General features: G+C 60.8%; 1 protein-coding gene across 12 annotated transcripts in view; it reads right to left on the minus strand.

Moving 5' to 3' along the window:
- The window catches only part of DOT1L (DOT1 like histone lysine methyltransferase), a 53,952-nt gene that overhangs the window by 3,073 nt on the left and 29,168 nt on the right, over positions 1-21,711 (minus strand). For 5 of the 12 annotated variants that reach the window (XM_044947888.1, XM_044947885.1, XM_025293099.2 and 2 more), the window contains 21 exons: positions 20,329-20,384; positions 18,562-18,641; positions 14,387-14,455; positions 13,848-13,954; positions 13,603-13,644; positions 12,754-12,864; positions 12,433-12,667; positions 11,888-12,001; positions 11,136-11,227; positions 10,636-10,737; positions 10,047-10,184; positions 9,380-9,505; positions 8,304-8,770; positions 7,997-8,129; positions 7,551-7,697; positions 6,351-6,480; positions 5,325-5,902; positions 5,031-5,236; positions 2,996-3,060; positions 1,711-2,625; positions 442-1,057 (listed from right to left, as the gene is read on the minus strand). In XM_044947888.1, coding sequence (XP_044803823.1) covers positions 477-1,057; positions 1,711-2,625; positions 2,996-3,060; positions 5,031-5,236; positions 5,325-5,902; positions 6,351-6,480; positions 7,551-7,697; positions 7,997-8,129; positions 8,304-8,770; positions 9,380-9,505; positions 10,047-10,184; positions 10,636-10,737; positions 11,136-11,227; positions 11,888-12,001; positions 12,433-12,667; positions 12,754-12,864; positions 13,603-13,644; positions 13,848-13,954; positions 14,387-14,455; positions 18,562-18,641; positions 20,329-20,384 — 4,494 coding nt within the window. In that variant the 3' untranslated portion in view covers positions 442-476. Of the gene's footprint in view, positions 1-441; positions 1,058-1,461; positions 1,593-1,710; positions 2,626-2,995; positions 3,061-5,030; positions 5,237-5,324; positions 5,903-6,350; positions 6,481-7,550; positions 7,698-7,996; positions 8,130-8,303; positions 8,771-9,379; positions 9,506-10,046; positions 10,185-10,635; positions 10,738-11,135; positions 11,228-11,887; positions 12,002-12,432; positions 12,668-12,753; positions 12,865-13,602; positions 13,645-13,847; positions 13,955-14,386; positions 14,456-18,561; positions 18,642-20,328; positions 20,385-21,711 lie in introns of those variants that run through there. The other 7 variants (XM_025293105.2, XM_025293104.2, XM_044947883.1 and 4 more) reach the window with 7 other exon arrangements.

Consider the following 21,711-nt stretch of genomic DNA (forward strand, 5'->3'; position numbering starts at 1 on the left):
CCCGTAGTGCACCAGGGGCCTTAAATGCATTGAGTTTTCCTAAAACCCTATGAGGCGCATTCAAGCACCAGGCGACAGGCCCAAGAGCACACAAAAGACACTGCTGGGCTTCTCCATGGCCCCCACGAACCCACATGGGAGCTGCCTGGGTCCCCAGCGGCCGCACACCCAAGCTCAGGGTGGCAAGCTCAAGCTGGGCTCAACAGGGAGGACACCAGCTCAGTCCTGCTCCTCCTGGCGCCCTCCCTGGGAGACCTAGGGTGCAGGTCCGCAGGCAGTGGGACCAGCCACACCCTGGTTCCCTTGCCGCCCTGGATCTCTGTCTTCACGCCTCCTGGTCGTGGGAGCACAGCCTTAGCCCCATGACCTTCCAGGAGCCCCGCTGGCCCACCTGTTCTCTGCAAAGGGAAGCACGGCCACCTAGTCGGGCTCTAGCCTTACCTTACAGAATATGAACTGCTAGCTAAGCAAGGTCTTTATCGTGGCTTAACCCCCGCAAGGCGCGCGGCATACGGAGGCGGCATGCCAAGGGAAACCCACACGGCGGGCGGCCCCGTGGAGCTGGCCTGTGGGTTCACGGGCGCGGCCTGGGCCAGGGCCAGCCCAGGCAGGGGCTGGTGGTGCACCGTCAAGGAAGGCCGGGACACCTTGTGCGGGAGGGAGGCGAGCTTGATGGACAGAGAGGCGTTAGCAGGCGGCAGAGAGGCGGCAGAGGAGGCGGGTAAGAAAGCTTGGTTAGCAGGGAGGGATGCGAGGTTCTGCAGAAGCACGGGCTCAGAGTTAGCTGGGAGCAGCGCAGGGGGAGGAGGCAAGGTGGCGTTAGGATGGGGGGGTGCGTGGAGGGTGGGCTGCCCCGGAGGGGGCCGGCCCAGGTGCGGAGGGGGTGGGGGTGGCCTCGGCTCCGCAGAGGACGGGGCCTGAAAGGAAGAGGCCGGGGTGCTGGCCACCGCCTGCAGCGGGGTTAAGCTCAGCGTGGCGCTGCGACATGCAGCCCCACTGCCGAAACTGGCTCCAAACGGATGGGCGGAGGCAGGAGGCACCGCGTGGTTAAAGACACCTGCAAACAGGAGAGAAAAACTCAGCTTCAACAGGCGGGCACCTCCAGCCAAGAGCAGCACGCGGAGGAGGAAGCAACGGCAGCTGCAGCTCCGCGTGCGGGCACAAGTGCAGCGAAGCGCAGGCAGCAGGAGCGCGGGCGGGCCCACCGCTGGCCCTGGACTCCCACCTTACCCCACCCCACCTCGGTGCCACGCAAGCAGGGAGCCTCTGGCTCCCCGCGCTCTGCTCCACCCTGCATGCACGCAGGCCGCGGGCACCACAGCCCCTCGCTCTGTCCCAGCACCGGCCGCATCGGACCTTCCGGGTGAGCTTGCGGCAGGAAGGAGAGCCCGGTCATGGCGCCAGTCCCTCTAAGAATCAGAGGGCGCGGTCAGACCAGAGAGCCCGGCACAGCCGACTCACGCCCGAGTGCTCTGCCCACACGACCGTCACGGCTGCGTTTCGTGAAAAGCAACGAGGTGGCGGGCGCAAAGTGGACCCAAAGGGACACGCGGGCACAGCCTCTCCCCCCTCAGGGGGCCCTGGAAGGGAACCTGCAAACAGCGGTGGTTAAACCCAACAGTCTGGGTGGGCGGCGGAGACAACGTGCGGCCCCCAGCTCGTCCCCCAGCGGGTCCTGTGGGACTGAGTGGCCAGGAGGGCACTGCCTACCTCCAACTGCGCCGCCGGCCACCCCAGAGGAGAAGCTGCCCATGGCGTGCGAGTTGGTCAATCTGGTGGCGGCGGTCGAGACGTGAACCAGGCCGGCGGCGGGCACGGAACTGAACAGGGACTGCAGCACAGATGGGCCCAGGTTGGCCTGTAGCGACATGGGGCCCAGTGCGAACTGTGGCCCAGGGGCGAAGGCGCCCAGGAAGGGGCGGTGGGTCTGCACGGACGGGGCTGCGCCACCTGCCGAGGATGCCGCTGGGGCAAGACCTGGGCCGCTGAGGAGGCCTGCAGGGGGCGCAGTGGCGGCGGCCATGAACAGGTTGTGGCCGTTCTTGACGTCGGGCTCGCGTTCGCGGCCCTTGCCTGCCTTGCTATGCGCTGTGGAGGCCTTGTCCGGGGGTCCGCATGTGGGAAGGCCCCCCTCGCCTTTTGGGCCCAGTCCGTCCAGCTGCCGCTTGTTTGCAAAGGGGCCAGACTCTGCAGCGCCACCCTCTTTGCCCCGTGGGCCGGGGAAGCTCAGGGGGGCACCCAGGCCAGCTGCCTCGGGGGCCTTGTGGGAGAGAGAAGCACCATCACTGAAGCTGTGTAAACTGAGGTCAGCTGCTAGGCCCCCACCCAGGGCAAAGCCGCTGGCAGGAAGGCTACTGGGGCTCAGCCCGCCTGCCCCTGGCAGGGTGCCTGGGAAGCTCTTCCTGGAGTGGGTGGCCAGCTTGGCATCGGCCGCACTGGGCTCCTCCAGGCCGGGCCGGAAAGCGAACAGAGAGTTGTGGCTCAGAGCGGAGGCAGCCTGCAGCGGGCTGTCGGCCGCCTTGGCCAGGCCCAGGTCGGAGATGGGTGAGAAGGTGGACTTCCACTTGCTGCTGTTGACCGGCTCACTGGCCAGCGGCGCCTTCCTTCCTGCTAGGCTGCCACCTGCTGGGAGAGGCAGTGGCTGAGGCCTGGGGAAGACACCGCGGATCCCAGACCACCGCCTGCTCAGAGTGCCTCCACACAGAGAAGGCCCTCTGGAGAGGAAGAGTGGCCTGGCAAGGGTGGGGCTGCCAGAGAAGCTGAGGGCGGCGGGCTACTCAGCGGGAGGAAAGCTGTGTTGACAGGGAGGACTACACGCACCCAAGTGAACCAGGTGGCACCAAGGGCGTCCAGCGCATCGCAGGGAAAGGAGCAGGGGAGGTGTGTACTCAGCACAGCCCAGGACAATTCTGGAAGCCCCGTGGGGTCCTCAGGGGCCAGGCAGCAAGCCTAGCATGGGTGCCAAGGACTCAAACGCTGTGCAGACTGAACTCACCATTTTCCAAGGTTTTTGGTGGAGACTTGCTTTCTAAGGAGATCGTTGCAATTTTTCTCTCAATTCTATCAGAAAAAGAAAAAGAGGATGAGTGTTTGCCATCCACGTGCACACCAGAGTGCTGTGTGTGTACACTGGATTGCCCAGGCGAGCCGTGAGCCAGGGATGTCTGACCTGCCGTCAGGGCCCCCGATAGCGGCTGTGGCAGGGGGACACGGATGAGGGTGGGCCCCGGCAGCGGAGGAGGAATGCCGCTTCCCAACACACAGACACATGCCGGAGCCCCAGGCAGGACTGGCCCCGAGTGGAACGGGCTCTTGAGCCACAGACTGTGTCATCCACGGAGGGGGATGACATGGTGCTGAGCACGTCATGGCCCCCAGCAAGCTGCACCCAGTGACAACAGCGGTGCGGCTTCACATGTCAGGATTCTCAGGGGCCGTCCCAAAGGACCATGACCTCCAGAGACACAGCTCCCAAAGTAATCCAGAAGTTTCACAACGTAATGTTTGTATGTGGAAGAATGAACTCAGACAACACTGGAAACAGCCAACTAAAGAAATACCACAAACACATGGCACACGGGGCCTGTTCAGAACACAGCACTCCTGTGCCCCAATGGGCACCAGCAGCACAGAGACCACACACTGAGGACCAGAGGACACATCGCAGGCCCCTACCTGGCAAGGGGTCACACAAGAGAACAAACAAAGAGCTCTCATGACTTAGCAGCACAACCTGAATCACACACAGGCCGGGATGTCAACAGACACCTCTCCAAGGAAGAGACAATGCGGAGTGCCGCTGGCCCCTGGGGAGAAGAGGTCGGAACCAGGAGGACACCACCACACACCCATAGAGACAGCTCTGCTGCATGGAACACAGACCCAGAAGATAACACCCAAGGGCGAGGACGTGGAGAAACTGGTGCCCCGTGCATGGCTGGCAGGAGTGAGATGGGGCAGCCGCTGTGGGAAGTCGGAAGGATCCTCAAAAGTTAAGCACAGACTCACCACGTGATCCAGCAAATTCCACACCTAGGGCCTGTGTGTGCTAATCACTGTTGTGTCCAACTCTTTGTGACCCCATGGACTAGCCCGCCAAGCTCCTCTGTCCATGGGATTCTCCAGGCAAGAATACTGGGGTGGGTTGCTGTGCCCTCCCCCAGGGGAGCTTCCCAGTCCAGGGACTGAACCCACATCTCTTATGTCTCCTGCACTGGGAGGTTCTTTACCACTAGCGCCACTAACCATAAACACGCTTTCAAATAAAAACACACATACGAACATCCAGACCAGCATGATTCACAGTAGCTAAAAACAAAGCAACCCAAGCACCCACGATGGGTAAACACAACGTGGTCCATCCACACAGTGGAATATGATGCAGCTTTTAAAAAGGAGGTTCTGACACCTGCTATAACCTGGATGAGCCTTGAGGACATGATGCTCAGTAAGAGAAGCCAGACACAGAAAGACACACTCTATCTGATTCCACTCACAGGAGGTCCTAGAAGAGTCAGATCCACAGAGACAGGAAGTAGATGGTGGGGCTAGGGACTCGGGGAGGGGATGGGGAGTCTTTCTGAGGTGATGAAATTGCCCTAAAATTGAGAGTGGTGATGTCTGCACAACCCCATAAATACATCAGAAACCCCTGGATCACACATTTTAAGCAGATGGTATATTATGTGAATTATACCTAACACAGCTGCTGTCAAAGAAAAAAAGAAGGGAAAGAAAGCCCTGTTCCCCCTCAGGTGAGTGGACCGGAGCCTGCGCACCCGCCTCCGGCCCTCCCGCCTGCTGCCCTCCCTCCTCTCCGCTGACATGTGACACCTACACGTGGGCTGCAGGCTCGGGCTCGGCTTCACCCCGCACATAGGCAGCGAGGTGCTCTCAGAAGCCTTGGGCCCTCGCGGGCTGTTTCTCACACAGTTTAACAATCCCAGATGCGCCCTGAGGACACAGCTGCAGGTCAGCGTGAAGACCTGCAGTCAGGACCGCCCCCAACCCCCCGACCGCAGCCCACTCGCCTGGCACTGCCAGGCTCATCCTCAGAGCCTGGCTCCTCGTCCGAGGTCAGTGGGGAGTAGTGGGCACCATTGGTCTGGCTCAGGGGCTTCTCCTTCTTGAGCACGGGTGGTTGGTCGTTGTCCTGGTAGGGGACGGGTGAGCTCTTTAGGGAGCTCTCAGGGGATGAGATTGCTGTGATCTCCAGGGGCTGGTTGATGTTGCTGACCTAAGGGCCGGGCACACGCATGAGTGCCAGCAGGCCTGGCATGCGCCCTCATCAGCCACCCAGCCCCAGCACGCTGCTCCCGCCTCACCATGGAGTTGAGGTTCAGGGGGGACCCTGAAGACTGCGTGAAAAGCCCAGCGACAGATGGCAAGGCCCGGCGCTTGGGGGACACACTTGAGCTCAGGCTGGGGGTCCCCGCCGATGCCCGCTTCCTCCGGCCCCGCTTGCGGCTGTCTGGCCCATGGCCCTGGCCACCGTCCCCACGGGCACCCGAGGGCAGAGGGCTGTGTTTGCTGGAAGGTGACTGCTTGGCACTGCTGGCGCCTGCCGAGATGGTGAAGACGATCCTCCTTTTGGCTTCGCTCTCAGGGTCTGAGAAGCTGGCCTCGCAGGGCAGGTCCCCTTTGCCAGAGTCGGGGAGTGGGCCCAGGGCGCCAAGCCGGGGGCTGGAGCAGAGCTGGGGGGCCGGCGAGGCCGAGCCACAGGTGCGTGGCTGAGTCAGCAGGGGTGGGTGCTGCGGGGTGGAGCTGCGGGACCCCACGGTGGCAAAGAGGCTTCCAGAGCTGGAGGACTCGTCCAGGGCTGGGGGCTCGGCTCCAGGGGCGAGGGGTGCTGGGCTGCCGGCCAGGGCCCCACTGATGGCCACTGAGCCAGTGTATGCAAAGCCTGTGGAGGACACGAGGTGGCGGCTCGGCTCTCTGCATGCTTGGCACCCCTGGGCCTTCACTGTGCCCTCCTCCCCACTTCTGGGCCTGCGAAATCAGGGGCCTGGAGCCCATGAACATGCTGAGTAGACCCTGGGCACTGCCAGCAGAGATGCCCTACCCACACGAGAGCAGTGGCATTGAGATGAGTGCTGGAGCTGCCTGCTTCACAGCAGCGACAGGGCCCAACTAGGCGGCAGGCCCCCAGGTACACAGTTGGCCCCACACAGAAGCCCCATCGGATCTCCCAGAGGACCAGACCCCACCAACAGAGCCAGCACGGTCCTGGGCTGAGCATGGCTGCCTGACACGAGCTGGGCGGGACCCCAGGGTGCATGCAGCTGAGGGCGGCCCTGATGCAGCTCATACCCCGGCTGGAGGGGCCGGGCCTGGTCTCTGGGAACCCTCACCTGTGGGAGCCAGGGCGAGGTTCTTGCTCCCAGCAGCGTTGCCCCCGGCACCATGGGTGTTAGCAGCCACCTGCTTCTCCAGCGTGGATGAAGACTCTCGGGCCGGTGGCCCAGGGCTGGGTGTGCTTCTCTGCAGAAAGAAGGCGCACACTGTCAGCCAAGCCGGGCACACATCCAGGTGGGGACACGCCACAGGACGTCCCCAGGGCCCGAGGCAGCGAGCCCAGAAGGGCAACGGCCACGCAGGTGAGCCTGGCAGTCAGCCACCAGAAGGCTCTCATAAGGTGAGGTGCAGATGTCTGAGCTCAGGTCTAAACGCCTGGGACAGCAGTGGGGCAGTGTCATGACCTGATCTGGCAACCCCACTCCTAGGTGAAGCCAGATAGAAACAGCTGTCCACACGATTCCTGTTCACACATGTCCATAGTAGTGTGCTTTACAACAGCCCCAAAGTGCATACAACCCAAACGACCATCCACAGAGGATACACACGTGTCCCTCCACACACTGGACCATCCCTCAGCCACAAAGAGGAGAGAAGCCCTGACACTCGCTACCATGTGGATGGACCCTCAGGACACGAAGCTCAGTGAGAGAGGCAGACACAGGACACACAGGGTGTGATTCCGCTGATAGGAAACATCCAGAACAGGCTGAACCACAGACAGAGAGTAGGGTACTGATTGTCAGGGGCTGGGGAGGGCGTACAGGGGTGATGCCGATGGGGATGGGCCTCCTCTTGGGGCACAGAATGTTCTAGAAGTAGAGCTGGCTGCAAGACTGGTGAACACACTGAAGATGCCTGCACTGAACACCTTAGATGGATGAGTTCTGTGTGAATGACACCTCCATAAACACAAAGCCCTGCCTGCTCTATACCAAGTGTCATTCCCAAGGGCATGTGTGTGAGGGAGAACCCAAGTGTGGCCTAGAAGGACAAGGGCAGCTTCTACAGAACTGGAAATCTACTCTCTCTCCACTCACAGTCACCACGCACACTCAGATCCAAGATTAAAGTTGAAAACCTTACTGGGAATCGGTGCTCTCTTTCTCTCAGGTATTGCGGCACGCTGGAGATATAACTGTGATCAACTGAACAGAAAGTGACTGGCCCTCGAGGAGAAAGGACAGGCCTGCGGCTCTGCCTGTGCGTGCACACGAGGCCTGGGGCAGCAGGCTGGGGCCAAGGGCCGCACTCACCGCCTTCTCGGCGCGGCTGGGCAGCACCACGCTGGCCAGGGGGATGCTGACGGGCAGCTTGCTGGGCTGCACGGTGCTCAGCGGGATGCTGACAGGCAGGCTGGTGATGGCCTCCCCACTGCTGGCGTAGGCACGCTCCTTCACACCCTGCCGACCAGGACAGTGGCCTCGGGCACTGCCCCGGGGACACCGGGGATTCCAACCAGCCCCCACCCCAACCCATTCTCCCAACTGGCCAGACACGCCGGTCAGCAGCCTCCACCCACGACTGGCCCACCCTGCTGCTCAACCACCCTCTCCTCCCATCCCCAGGGATTGAGCTCTCTCCCAGTCTCACCTGAAGACAAGGGTGCAGTTGGGTGGCCATGCTGCCCCCTCCTACAGGACCTCCTTTGAGACACCCCTCCCCACCCAGTGCCACAGATGCTCTCAGAGAGCAGCCTCACCTTCTCGGGGCCCTTCTCTCCCATCTGTAGAGCCGTGGGGGATGAAGGTCGGGGGTCTTGTGGGCTCAGCTTGATGCCATTAGTGATGCCAGGGCTCTGGAAAGGGAGCCCGTTCTCCTTGGCATGCTCGGCTCTAGAACCAAGGCATGTCCTCAGTCACTCTGGGGAATCCCCCCACGGCTGCAGCTTTGTGTTCAGAGCTGACAGCCCTGGCCTAGCAAACCCCCAATTCTCTTCCGAACTGACGATCCCCAGCTCAGAAGACCCGTGGGGCCTGTACAGTGCAGTGACGCTGGCCTGTACTCACCGTGGGTGCAGCTCACTGGCAGCTGCCTTGCCACTGGCCGCGTGGTCCTGGCTCAGGTGGCGCCGCAGCACCAGCTTGGCAGGGGATAGCCTGGTGTAGTCAGGCAGGGCCAGGCTGGACAGCTTCTCCAGCCGTGGCCGGCTGCTGTGGCTAGGGGTGCAGGGCACGACCTCCTGGTCTAGCGGGGAGGCCAGGTACTGGGGGGTGTTCTGCTTGGGCGAGGGCCGACCCAGTGCGCTGCAGAGCTCATAGCCGGCCGCATGGCCATTCATGGAGAGCTCGGGGCTCAAGCTGCTGAAGGGCGGCAGGGAGAAGCGGGCACAGTCCAGCTCCAAGTGCAGCCGGCTAGGCTCAGCCTCTGGCTTCCCACGAAGCTGCAGAGCCAGTGCCTCATCAGGCGGCACGCAGGACTTGAGCTGCAGCAACTCCTGCTGCCGCTGGCTCTTCTCCAGCTCCACGATGCTGATCTGTGGGATGACCGGGGGGGTGTCAGGCCCGCCCAGCCCCAAGCCCAACACCCTGCCAGCCAGGACTGTCCAGGAGAGAGAGGAGGATCTGGCTGGTAAGCTGACAGGTGAATGAGCATCAAGTGGGGTGCAGGTGCACAGAGGTGGTAAGAGGCCCAGGCTCCGTGGCTACCATGGCGACTGCCAGGGTAAGACATCAGGACAGAAGTTGTCCTGGGCGGGCCGGGGCTTGAGGAACCGCATGTTTGGCTTTTCCCCACAATAAACAGGCCACTTCTTGATTCTCAATTACGGAGGAGGGTCAGAACCCAGAGCATCCTCCCACAGGTCCCACCACACACAGGCTTGGGCAATAAACATCATTTCTGTGACACACGGGCTGTGACCTTGCAGAAAGCTGCTCTGGGGAGGTGTGTGCTCAGGACACATCCTCAAAAGGATCTCAGTGGACACCAGTTCATCGTGAGTGCTCTGTGGTCAGAGATCCCTCAAAAGAGTCCCAGGGTCTGGTGCTGGGAGCTGCAGTCGAGGGGAAGACATCTCTGCAGGTGGGCCAGGGAGTGGGGAAGGCAGCAATGAGGAAGGCTCCAATCCCCAGCACAGCCTCACCTGCAACTCCAGGCAGTGCCTCTGCTTCTCTGAGATCTGGCTCTTCAGGGCCTGCTTCTCCTTCAGCAGATTCTCCAGCGACAGCGTGGACCAGTCCAGCTTCAGCTCCTCACATCGTGCCTTGAGCTGTGGGGAGGATGTTGGGCTGTGAGTCCTGGCGGGCAGCCCCCACCCAGGTATGCACAGCTGGGGGAGGTTGGGAGGGGCTCCGGTGGACGGCTCCTACCCAGGGGTGCCTGCAGTGGGAGATGGGGAGGAGCCCCTGGGTGCACAGCATGGAGGAGCAGGAGTCTGCTGCCCAACCCCAAGCCCGCACCCTCGAAGCACAGAGCAGAGCTGCTTCTGGAGGCGGGGCTGAGAAGATGGGTCCCCAGGAAGGACACCCTGCAGGAGCAAGTGAGGGACATCCGGGAGAGGAGACAGGGCACTCCCAGCAGGCGAGGCCCAGTACACGGGGGGATGTGGGCTCAGGGTCCCTGGGCTGTAGGTGGGAGAAGGGCTGAGGGTGCCCTGGCAGTGAAGATCAGAGCCCGAGTCTGAGATGTGCCAGGTGCCCTAAGAGCATCCTGACGGTGGACAAGGGCAAGGAGGGGTCCCGCCCAGCCCTTAGAGCATCCTGATGGTGGACAGGGGCAAGGAGGGGTCCTGCCCAGACCAGGCTGCTCACCAGCCTCAGGCTCTGGCTCCTCAGCTCCCAGTTGCCCTTCTCCAGCTGCTCCGTCTGCTCCCTCAACTGCTGGTTGTGAGCCGAGATCTCCTTCTGCGCTTGGATCAGGTCGTTGTAGGTCAGCGCCTTCACTCCCAGCTGAGGACACACCACGGCCCAGGTGGGCACTCACGGGGCCACGTGCAGACCTTCCCTCGTTTTCTTTGATGCGGACCATTTTTAAAGATTTTACTGAACTTGTTACAATATTCCTTCTGTTTTATGTTTTTGGTTTTTTGGCCGCAAGGCATTCGAGATCTTAGTTCCCTGCTCGGGGATCAAAACCGTGGCCCCTGCACTGGAGGGCAAAGTCTCAACCACTGAACCCCAGGCAGTCCCGGGAGCTACCCTCTGACCGCCCCAGGCTCCAGGCCTCCTGTGAGGGAGACTTTCAGAGTCAGAAGCACTGGAAGGGCAACAGTCCACCTGGATATCAGCTGTCTGGGCTGGGGTCCCGCCCCCCTCACCTGCCTGCCCACCCGCCTGCCCATAGCTCAGCACTGGGGGTCATGTGCAAGGCCCCCCAGTAGCTAGGCAGGGACCAGTCTACCTCGTCCAGTTTCTGCTGGAAGAGCCTCTTGATCTCCTCCTTCTGAGCTTGGCAGTGGCCAAACAGCTGCTGCGCTGCGCCTAGCAACCGGGCATTCTTCTCCTGCAGGGCAAGGCTGATGAGCGCAAGGACCATGGCAGGGGCGAGGTGGGAGAAACGCAAGCAGACTGGCCAGACCCCCATAAGGGCTTCACCCCAGAACGTGGTGCCACACAGCGATGGCTTGAGGTCCTGTTTATGAGGATTACGGGGCCTTATGCTGCCCACCCTCCAGAGAGCCATGCCCGCGCTGGGCCTGACTGAGGCTGCAGGGGACACGCCCAGGCTGAGGGCCCCCTAGATGCCTCTCAGCACGGGGGACACTGTCCCCAGATAAGGACGCCTCAGCCATCGCAGCAGGGCCCGGGCCAGCTGCAACCATGGGGCCATCGGGCCCTGAGGTGGGGGATGAGTGCCCCCCCACCCTCCCGGGAACTTGGCCGGCAGCACGGGGGCCGCACCTTCTCCTGGTCCAGCAGCTGCTGCAGGCTGGCCTTGTACTGAGGGGTCTTCGTGTATGCCAGGAACTGTAGGTACTGAATCCTGAAGGACTCTGCAAGGAGAGAACAGACTGGATGTCAACACAGGAAGCTTCCCGCCGAGGCTCAAGGCAGGGGTGGGGTTCATGAACACATGCAGGCCCCACAGGGTTTTGGTGGGGCCGGGGCTCTGCCCCCACCTGGGGCCCCTCGAAGCTCCTGCCATCACCAGCCCATGTTTCCTTTCTCCCACACATGTGGCTCTGGTTGGCTAATCTGCCAGTTTTCTTGGTAAACATACGCTACTGCTGTTGAGAAAACTAATAGCTCCCAAGGTTGTAAAGGGTTTCCTTCACCCAGCTTCTAGAGCTGAGTGATCTCAACGCAGCCCACCCTTGCCCACGAGTGCGAGCTCAAGTTGGCAGAACAGGGTCTGATCCCGCGGGATCTCAGCACCATGGACACAGAGGCCATCCTCTAGAGGGGTGGAGCTGCCTCCCTGGCCCACTCACTCAATGCCAGGAGCCCCCAGGGTGGCCCAGTGTCCCCTGGGGCAGAACCTTAGCCTCAGACCACCACACAGGCCCTGGTGATCCCAGAACCCAGGAGTCCCCTGGCAGGATGAGCCCGAGCCCTGGAGGTGGTGTGCTCGGCTGCACGGCATGGGGTTCCTGTCGGGGTGTAGACCAGCTGCTACTCGCCCTCCCTGACCCGTGGGCCCGGCTGATGCTCACCTAGCAGCCTGTGCAGTGCGGGCGGGGTGGGTGCCAGCAGCAGCTGCTCGGGGGTAGGCCGCTGCACGCTGGGAGGTAGCTGGTAGAAAGGACTGTGAGGTGGCCTGTGCGCGTCTACGGGGACACAGGAGTGGTCACAACCCCATAAATGGGGCCTGGAAGGCCACTACAGAGCCCCCAGTGCCCCAACAACAGGACTCAACACAACTCCCACAGCCCCAACCACCAGATGCTGAGCTGTACAGGCTCGTGACCTGGCCACTCACTCTGAGCCGAGCCTCCTGCCAGGACCAGGAGTGTGGGAAGCCAAGGCCCTAGGACCTGCTCCCGGGCAGATGGCTGGGTCCTCATGGCTGGGTCAAGCTGACCACACTAATGGCCCAGGGGACCCCTGAGGTGGTTCCTCCCTCAGGTGGAACCTCCCTCAGGAAGGCTGACCTTGGGCGTACCCACGCAGCACGCCCACAACAGTGGCACAGCAGCTTCTGCCCGAGGACCCCACGGCACTCACTCCCAGGATCCCACAGCACGGGGGCGGGGCTCACCCTGCGGCAAGGGGGAGGCCGCTCGTGACACGGTCTGGGCGTGCAGCAGGTCCAGTGAGCTCTGGGTCTTCTTGGGCTTGCGCTCGGGGTTGGTGGCACTCATCTTCTTGGGGCGCCCACGCTTCCGACCCACCATCTTCCGGCCCTTCTTGTTCAGCTTCTTCTTCCGGGCCTTGGAGGGAGATGGCTTCTTGACAGTGGCCGTCCCGGCTTTCTCCTCCTCAGCACCGGAGTCCTGGTGGAAACCCACATGAAGGACTGGCCAGAGGTGTAGGCTCTGAGAGAGGCCTGTCTCCCTCCCCGACCAGAGTGGGGGCTCACCACGGGGGTGTCTGCCGGCACAGCTGCCTTGCTCTCGGGCACCTTGGTGGGCGTGGTTGTGTTGCTCTTGTTCTCCCGCTGCTGCCGGCGCCGAGCTGCCTCTTGTTCCTCCTGGTGGGCAGGCAGGGGGCATCTCCTGAAGTTCAGGCACTGAGGGGACCCCCCTGCCTCCAGGGGCCCCACAGCTCAGGCTCCCAGGGGTGGTCAGCCAGGTTCTGCTCATCTGCACCCTTGATGATGGTGCAAGGAAAAACAACACCCACACCCCGTCTCTGCCAGGACCCCAGCGGCCTTCAGATCACAAGGAAGTTATTGAAGGCAGAGCCTGGGTGCAGAGTGAGGAGCTGCTGGACGGCCTGGCCTGGCCTCCCTGAGGTCCCCACAGCTGCTTCCCCACTTGGGGATGCTCTGTCCATGAAGAGGGCTGAGGAACACCCAGGGTCACCAGCAGGGAGTACAGTGCTGCCCATGAAGCCATTCTGTCTTGGATGGGGTGGTAGTCCCCACACTGTGACCTGAGGTCCTATCATGGTAGGAGGGGCCGGGGTTGGGGGCTCCTCCAGGCTCACAGGCTCGTCTGAGCCTCCAAAGAGAAGGATGCTGGGACACTGGGACACACACCCCACAAGGTTCAGGGACAAAGTGACAGGGACCAAGGGGCAGCAAGACGTTCCAAAATGTTAACTGTTTTCAACCTGTTATCAACCTATTTTCCCCCAAATTGTTGAAACTGCTCAAGTCAAAGCTGTCACAGCCAGGGGCGCCCGAATCCAGACCCTCAGACCGGACCCTTGGGCCCTGGTCAGCAGCAACCAGGCTTGTAGGTCAAGGGCAAACAGACAAACTTACCCTGAGTTTTGGATTTTTTAGACTAGAAAAATAGTTTTCAAGCTAAAAATGGAAAAGAAAAAGTTTCATTAGTGGTGGAAAACCCTGCAAGATGAAAGCCATATATCCCAGACCCACCAATCCCAGGCAGTGACGTGCCCAGGGAAAACGCGCCGGACCCCGGTGGTCCGGGTGGGGGAGTACAACCTCTGCCCCCACCCCAGGTTAGCTGAGAGGCAGGGCAGGGGCGCTCGGGCACCACTCACTATGGTGCGGTCGATGGTGTGCAGGTAGTAGGAGACTGGCTTCCCCGTCCATGACACCGAGCCTTTTAGCGGCGACAGCTCCACGACGCGCATGATGGTGCCGATGTCTGTGCACAACGGGCCCATGGGTCAGGGGGCGCCTGGGAGTCCCAACCACCGGCCTGGGAGGTGCCCATGGCCCTCCCTCCCCCAGGCCCTCAGCCGAAGATGAGGGTGGGGACAAGCCCACAGCGTGGGCTCTGAAAATCTCGAAGTCCAACAAGACAGCCAGGGCAGCTGCAAGGATGCCCAAGCCCTGTACATGCCCCCAAGGGGCGCTGTCACTCTCCCATGGGACCCGAGACTCTCACCCCTACAGCCCTGACCAGGGCTATGTCTGGGGACATCAGGGGCTGTCACATGGGGGATCCTGCATGGAGTGAGTGGAGCTGGGCCCAGGATGCCCCCAGGTCACCTCTGCTGGCGGGGATCCTGCTTTAAGTCGCTGCAGGTGCTGACAATCAGACATGTTAAGAATCTGGCAACAGAAGCGTTCTTACCACTCAAGTTTCTACTGTTTATTCTGAAGTTCAGAGGCGCAAAGGGCTTCGAGGACACGATTCTGCCACCTAGAAAACAGAGAGGGATCAGCGCCGCCCTGAGGACACCAGCACGCGATGCAAACAAGAGCCTGATGACATCAGAGCAGAGGGGTGCAAAAGCGTCCAGAAAAAGAGCCCCCGGCACCCAGAAGGGAGGACGCACTGTGAGTCAGTCCTCCGCTCCCAGTGAGAGCCAAACTAAGCGGCATCTGAGTGCCCTCGCCTGGAGCACTGACTGCCTTCCTGCAAAGGTGCTCACAGCCCCACAGCCCTGGGGCTCGGGGTGGGCCAGCTGGGGTCCTCCACACTGTCTGCACTGTGCAGCTGAGCCAGACCAGAACCAGCCCTGAACCATACTAACAGACAGAGCCTGAGGGAGACCTGGGCCCTGACCCACACAGACAGAACTTGAGGAGAAGCTGGTCCTGATCCACACAGACAGAACCTGAGGAGAACCGGATCCTGATCCACACAGACAGAACGTGAGAACTGGGTCCTGATCCACACAGACAGGATCTGAGGAGAACCGGGCCCTGATCCACACAGAACCTGAGGAGAACCGGGCCCTGATCCACACAGACAGGATCTGAGGAGAACCAGATCCTGATCCAGACAGACAGAACATGAGGAGAACCGTGCCCTGATCCACACAGAACCCGAGGAGAACCGGGCCCTGATCCACACAGACAGGATCTGAGGAGAACCGGATCCTGATCCACACAGACAGAACATGAAGAGATCTGGGTCCTGATCCACACAGACAGAACATGAGGAGAACCGGGTCCTGATCCACACAGACAGAACCCAAGGAGAACCGGGTCCTGATCCACACAGACAGGATCTGAGAAGAACTGGGTCCTGATCCACACAGACAGAACCCGAGGAGAACCGGGTCCTGATCCACACAGACAGGATCTGAGAAGAACTGGGTCCTGATCCACACAGACAGAACCCGAGGAGAACCGGGCCCTGATCCACACAGAACCCGAGGAGAACCGGGCCCTGATCCACACAGACAGAACATGAGGAGAACTGGGTCCTGATCCACACAGACAGAACATGAGGAAAACCGGACCCTGATTCACACAGACAGGATCTGAGGAGAACAAGGCCCTGATCCACAGAGACAGAACCCGAGGAGAACCGGGCCCTGATCCACACAGACAGAACCCGAGGAGAATCAGGGGTTGACCCCACACAGCAATAATGGGAATGGTTCAAGTCAGAAACGGCTACATAGCAAAGTTTTTCCAGTGAAGTCCTGGCATGCGTGCAAATCACTGCAGAGGAAAGAATAACCACAACGACTCGAAGCCTATGCAGAGAGGTCACTGTGACTGGTGACGTTACCTTCAGAGTACAAAAGCTTCCCCCTACCCTGTATGAAACGCTGTCTCTAAATGCATCAATGCAAGAAGGACTGAAACTGTCCAGTGTAAGAATAAATGTCACAAGGAATGTCACAAGAATAAATGTCAAAGAGAAGCTTCCCTGATGGCTCAGTTTTTAAGAATCTGCCTGTCAACTCAGGCACCATGGGTTCAATCCCTGGTCCACAAGGAACCCAAGTGCCATGGAGCAACTAAGTCCATGTACCACAACCACTGAGCATGTGCTCTAGAGCCAGTGCTCTGCAACGAGAATCCAAAGCACTGAGAAGCCCGCACACCACAACTAGAAATTAGCCCCCGCTGGCCACAATTAGAGAAAAGTCTGTGCAGCAGGAAAGACTCAACACAGACAAAATACATAAACTTACCAAAAAGAAGTGAAAGAAATATGTTACCAGGAAAGTGGAGTGACCAAGATGAGCTCCTCAGCACATGCTCACATGCTCCTGACTGTCCAGGCACAAAGAGCACCCCAGCAGCAGCCTGGCCTCTGGCACCCCATGAGGAGGCGGTGATGACAGGTCCCCGGCCAGCTGGGTGCACATTTAAGCAGCCACTGTGGCCAGAGTCTGGGGGCTCCCCCAGGCATCGTAGGGGCGTCTGAAGAGCAGGGCCGGGGAGTGGGAGGGAGTAAAGCCCACACATTCCAGGATGCTTTAATTAGAAAGCCCAAGCAAGTTTTCAGGGCCAACAGGATATGCTGAGAGGACTTTTGTGGGCATGTCACTGCAGGGCCACAGATCCCAGGTGACAGGAGGACCTGGTAGGCAGTCCTACTCCCACCAGGGGCCAGGAGCCAAGCATGTGTGACACCCGAGAACTCAGGACATGGGGTGCAGAGGGCAAGATTAAGCAGACCATGAGGAACCAGTGCACCCCAGGTGACATTCCATAAGACAACGATTCAGGATGCCCAGTGGGCAGCGTCCAAATGGTGGGGCTGTGCCCCGAGGCCCAAAGGCTACAGAGTGGGACCCCACAGCCAGATAGATGCCTGGGCCAGCTAGGAGGATGGCAAATCAAGCTCTTCTCTGGGTGGAGCCTGGGGCTGGGGGAAGGCACTCACTCCTATAAACCATCAGGAGCGACCCCTGCCGCACGCACGCTCAGGCTTGTGCTCACCTGCACACGCATGCCAACACATGCAGCCGGCAGTGCTGAGGGCAGCTGGAAACTGCTTCTATGCTGGGTGATCCTTTCAACTCTTCTGTCCGCTTGACATGTTTCATGATGAAACATGGAGGACCTACCCTGCTTCTCTCCCAGCCACGGACCTCAGGAGGACATGGGGGTCTCCCTGGAGCCTCAGGGACAGGGACGTGGGGGATGAGGGAGGCAGGGCAGGGTGCCCGCCCGTGTGAGGCAAGGCCTCCCTCCAGGACAGGGGACTCCTGCTGTCCTAGGTCACGAATGGAAAAGCTCTTCCATCCCCACTTCCTGAACATGCCAGACCTGCTCTCCTACCCTGAGCCAGAGCCCAACAACCCAGGGACCCAGCGGTGGTGATGAGAATACAAATGAATATCAGTCCTCATGGGTGTCATGCTCCACAGGCACCAGGATGCCCTAGGCACCATGAAGGGATGCCCCATGGACTGCTGCACCTGAGCATCGCAAGACCATGATGCAGTTGCATCCCTGCTCCCTGTACCTTCGGTGGTCTGGAGGCTTCTCAGAGACCACCCACTTGGGGACAGCCCTGCTCAGGTTTGCCACAGGCTGGAGGAGGAGCTTGGGACACAAGAAGATCCAACAACCCGGCGTTTCCGAAGGGTGGCGAGGTGAGAGGAAGAGGTTGGGGAGAGGAGGGAGGGGAGTCCAGTGAGGTTAGCAGAGTCAGAAGCAAGAACTCGGCCTCAGCACCTTCCTCTCGGCCTCCATGTGGACTGTCAAGATCCCCCATGAGCTTCTAGCCAGACGCCATCAACACTTCCTCCATAAAACCACCCATGTTGCCTCAAGTCTGCACACTTTCACACACACAGGGAGCACACACCCTTCCTAAAGACTACAGGAACTCTGACTCAGAATCAGAATGGAAGCTCAGCTTTCAAGCTCTCATGACCTCTCCCTCCAGAGCTGTGCCCAGCAGCCCCACAGCGATTCTGAGACTCAGAACTGGAGAGGTGAGGTCCCCTCCTGGGCGCATCTGGTCTCACCCGGCCTTGGGACAGAGAGTAAGAGAGAGGGGGGAAGTGGCGGGGGCTCCAGCCAAGCCTCAAGGGTCCAGACACGAGAAAGGCCTGGGCAAAGTCAAAGGGCTGTTCTGGGCAGCCCCAGCACCCCCAGGCTGAACTTCCACTTGGTCAAGTTCCAGTATGAGACACACAGTTAAGTGCCCAGGACGTCCTTGAACTAAGAAGTTACGCACTGTCCACGGGAAACCCAGATGATGTGGACAGCCTGCAACTCCCCTGCTAACCAGGTCCCCACCCGTTTCCCAGGCAGCTGCAAGCTCTGGCCTAAGCAGTGGTGGGGTCTGCTCTGTTCACTGCACATGCTGAGCTGGGAGGCACCCTGCCTGCAACCTAGGTGACATCAAGAAGGACACACAAACCCCTCCCTCCCGCCCCTGAAGCCTTCCCACAGGGGCTGGATCAGAGGATGCTAGTTAGGACCCAAGCATGCGTGATGAGGGCCGCTGCTACACGGCCCAAGCAGGACGGACACGGGACAGACGTGGGACGGACGTAGGACGGATGCAGAACGGACGCGCAGAGCAGAGAGAGAGGGATACATTACCTTCCTTCATGTTTGCAAACCGCTCCTTCAGCTGGTGATCCACCTCAGGACCAAAGGCAAAGTTATTCACAAATACAACACTGCAAAACAATGCTCCAGTTGAGTGCCGGGTTCTGCGTGCACACGCACAGAGCTGCAGCGCCTCCACCGCAGCGCTGTCCGCACCTCCTCCGCAGCGGGGGCACGGGCTCAGGATCCACGGGGTGTGACGGCTGCCCTGGGTGCTGCCAACACAGACCCTGCAGCCAGGTCCCGTGACAAGCAGGCTGCTGGCTCCCTGGGGAAGGCCTGCGCCGACACGGGCGTCCCTGAGGCTGGTGCATGGGCAGTACACGCTGGGCACATGAGCACGCAGGGGTGAGGCTGCCTGGGCAGGAAGGCAGCACAGACCCATTGAGCTACACTTGGAAGGGAGCCCATCACCTGAGGGCCCAGCACAAAGTTTTTCTGAGGCGGGGCCTGGCCCAGGCTTCCCATTTTTCCAATGTTCTCTGGCGTCTGAGGGCCTGAGAAGCTCTGTCTGCAGATGCCCACCAGGGAGTCGGGGGCTCCTGCCCCACCCAGGGTCCCCCATCCCTTGGCCATCCTCTGTCCCCCGGCTCCTGTCCACATGGGGGATCCCCCCCAACCTGGGTTTCCCTCCTCATTTGAATGTGATAGAGTAGCCAGCTGCCTGCCGGCCCCAAGCTGCTCCTCCTGAATCTCAGCAAAAGGACAGTCACAGGGCCTGGCCAGGGCGACGACACGCTGACTGCTGTGCGAATGGCAGTGGCCCTCAGCTGGTGGCTGAGCTCTCCCAGCCCCGACGTGGGAAAAAGCGCAGGGATGGTGAGGTTATGACGGGCGGAGCCCTGACAAGACCGGCTGGCTGCCAGGGTCTCGAGGGGACTGGCCAGGAGAGGGCATGAACCAGGACAGAGCCTGGACCACTCTGACTGGGGTCACCTGCAAGGAGACAAGGCAGCTCTGAGGCCTGTGGAAGTGGGGATGAGGCCCCTCAGCACAGAGGAGCAGGTTGTAGGGGGACACCCTGACTGGAAGCAGAGTGCCAAGGGTGCCGTCTGGAGAGCTGGCAGAGCCCGGGGCCTTGAGGTTCTCCAGGCCAGGTGGACAGTAGGCAGCCAAGGCTGGGGAGTAGGCCCCTTAGCCAGCTTTTCCTCGCCATGACCATGACCGTGGAGCCCAGATACAGCTGCAGGGCCCCACAGGAAAGGCCCCACAGCAGCTGCAACGGAGTCACCACACTCAGACTGAGGGGGACACCTCAAGCCATCATGTATTCTCGAGAAAAGGGGGATAGTGTGCCCGCCTCAGGGGAGACGTCCTCACTGAGATCAAAGATGGGGTCAGACCTCTGTGAGCAAGAAGTTAATGATGGGGCTCAGGGCGCCCTGCAACAAGCACACGTGGAAGGAAGGGGGAAGCGAGTGCGCAAGGTCAGAGAGAACGAGTGTGACCCCTTCCCCTGGTCAGAGCCAAGAGCGTGTGGCACACTCGCCCCTTGGTCACTGAGGCCCGGGGAGCCACTAGGTGTGTGAGCACACGGCCCCATGGCCAGGGCCAGGAGGATGCCGATCAGGCTCCAGCGCAAGGGACACAGAGGCGGGGCCCCCAGCAAGCTCAGGACAGGTGGAGGTGGCTGCTGCTGTCCAGCCCAGGGAGCTGGGGGGGCGGGGCCCTGTCTGCTGGTGTGACCCTCAGGGAGGGAAAGCCACATCGCCCCTGCCAGCCCGGCCCCTCGGCCCCACCCCCAGGCCCCGGCCGTACCTTGTGTTAGCAATCCGTTCTCTCCACTCCTCCGAGAGGAAGTCCCCCCTCTCCAGCTGAAAGGAGATAAGAGGGACAACCCATCACTTGGGGTCTCGCTGCCTCTGTGTCCCACCCCCATCTGCCCCCCAAAAAGAGATGGAATGATCAGAGGCCCTGACTGAGAGGATTTGGAAGAGGCCAGGGTCACAGCCACAGGCTGACCATGCACGCGGACACAGCTGCTAGAGCACCGGAGAAGGTGCTGGAAAGTCCTAACGCCATGTCCACGCATGGCCAGCAGGGGGCGCCCCAGGGTGACCGTGCGCCACAGAGCTGGACGGCAAGGGCTGTGACAGCATCAGCGCCCCCGGGTGCAGCCCAGCGCCCACCCGCACTGCTGGGGGCGGTCTCCCCGTGCCAGGGGCATCCCGACGTTTCCAGTACCGCTCCCACTACTGTCTCCCTCAGAGGACTAATCTCATTTTGCCTCGAGGCCAAAGTGCATCTGAGACAACACGTCTCGTTAACCTCATTGTCCAGAGCTGTAACGTCTCAGAAACCAAGAAATCTCATTTTATGATTCTTCAAAAAATGTTATCATCCGACCCCCAGTGTCCACCCAAGGGATCTGCACACCCCTGTCCTGTCCACGGAGCACAGGTGTGGACAGTGCATGTGTCGCTTGATGGACAAGCAGATACACACATATCCCCCCACACCCAGAAGCATCCCTCAGAAGCCCTGACACTCGCTACCATGTGGATGGACCCTGAGAATATGATGTTCAGTGAGAGGCAAACACAGAAGGACACACAGGATGTGATTTCACTGATGGGAAATGTCCAGAACAGGCAAGTTCAGAGGCAGAGCACCTCGGGGGAGCAGGTGGGGGTGACTGCTGACGGGCCCTCGTCTGCACTCCCACCAGTGCCCCCAGGTGACCGGGAGGCCCTCCAGGCAGCGATGGGGCAGCACCACCCAGCAGAGGTCCTTCCAACGGGCGGTGCCCAGGCAGAGCAACTGCGGGTTCAGCACCCTCCGGACTGCACACAGAGACCACCCAGCATGGGAGGGGCCGAGCCTTGATGGGCAGAAGAGAAGCGGCCATCCTAAAGGGTCCGGGAGCTGGCGGAGGGCTGTCCATGTCCAGGGCATCCATCTCTAGGTCTCCCAAGTTTGCCACTGCTCCCTGCACACAGCCCAGTGGGGCTGGGCACTGATTCAAGTTCAAAATCCTTGTGATGCTGTGCAGGAGAAATCTCATGCTGCAGGCCTAGGGCTGTGTCCTGGGGAGGGTGCTCAGCGTTCCCACACAATCTGTGCAAACACCTCACATCCTCTTGGAGTCTGGGGTCTTGGCCATGGTAGGTAGCAACACCAGCATGACCGGCACCCAGAAAG

The sequence above is a fragment of the Bubalus bubalis genome, chromosome 9 (assembly GCF_019923935.1).
Source record: "Bubalus bubalis isolate 160015118507 breed Murrah chromosome 9, NDDB_SH_1, whole genome shotgun sequence".
Lineage (NCBI taxonomy): Eukaryota > Metazoa > Chordata > Mammalia > Artiodactyla > Bovidae > Bubalus > Bubalus bubalis.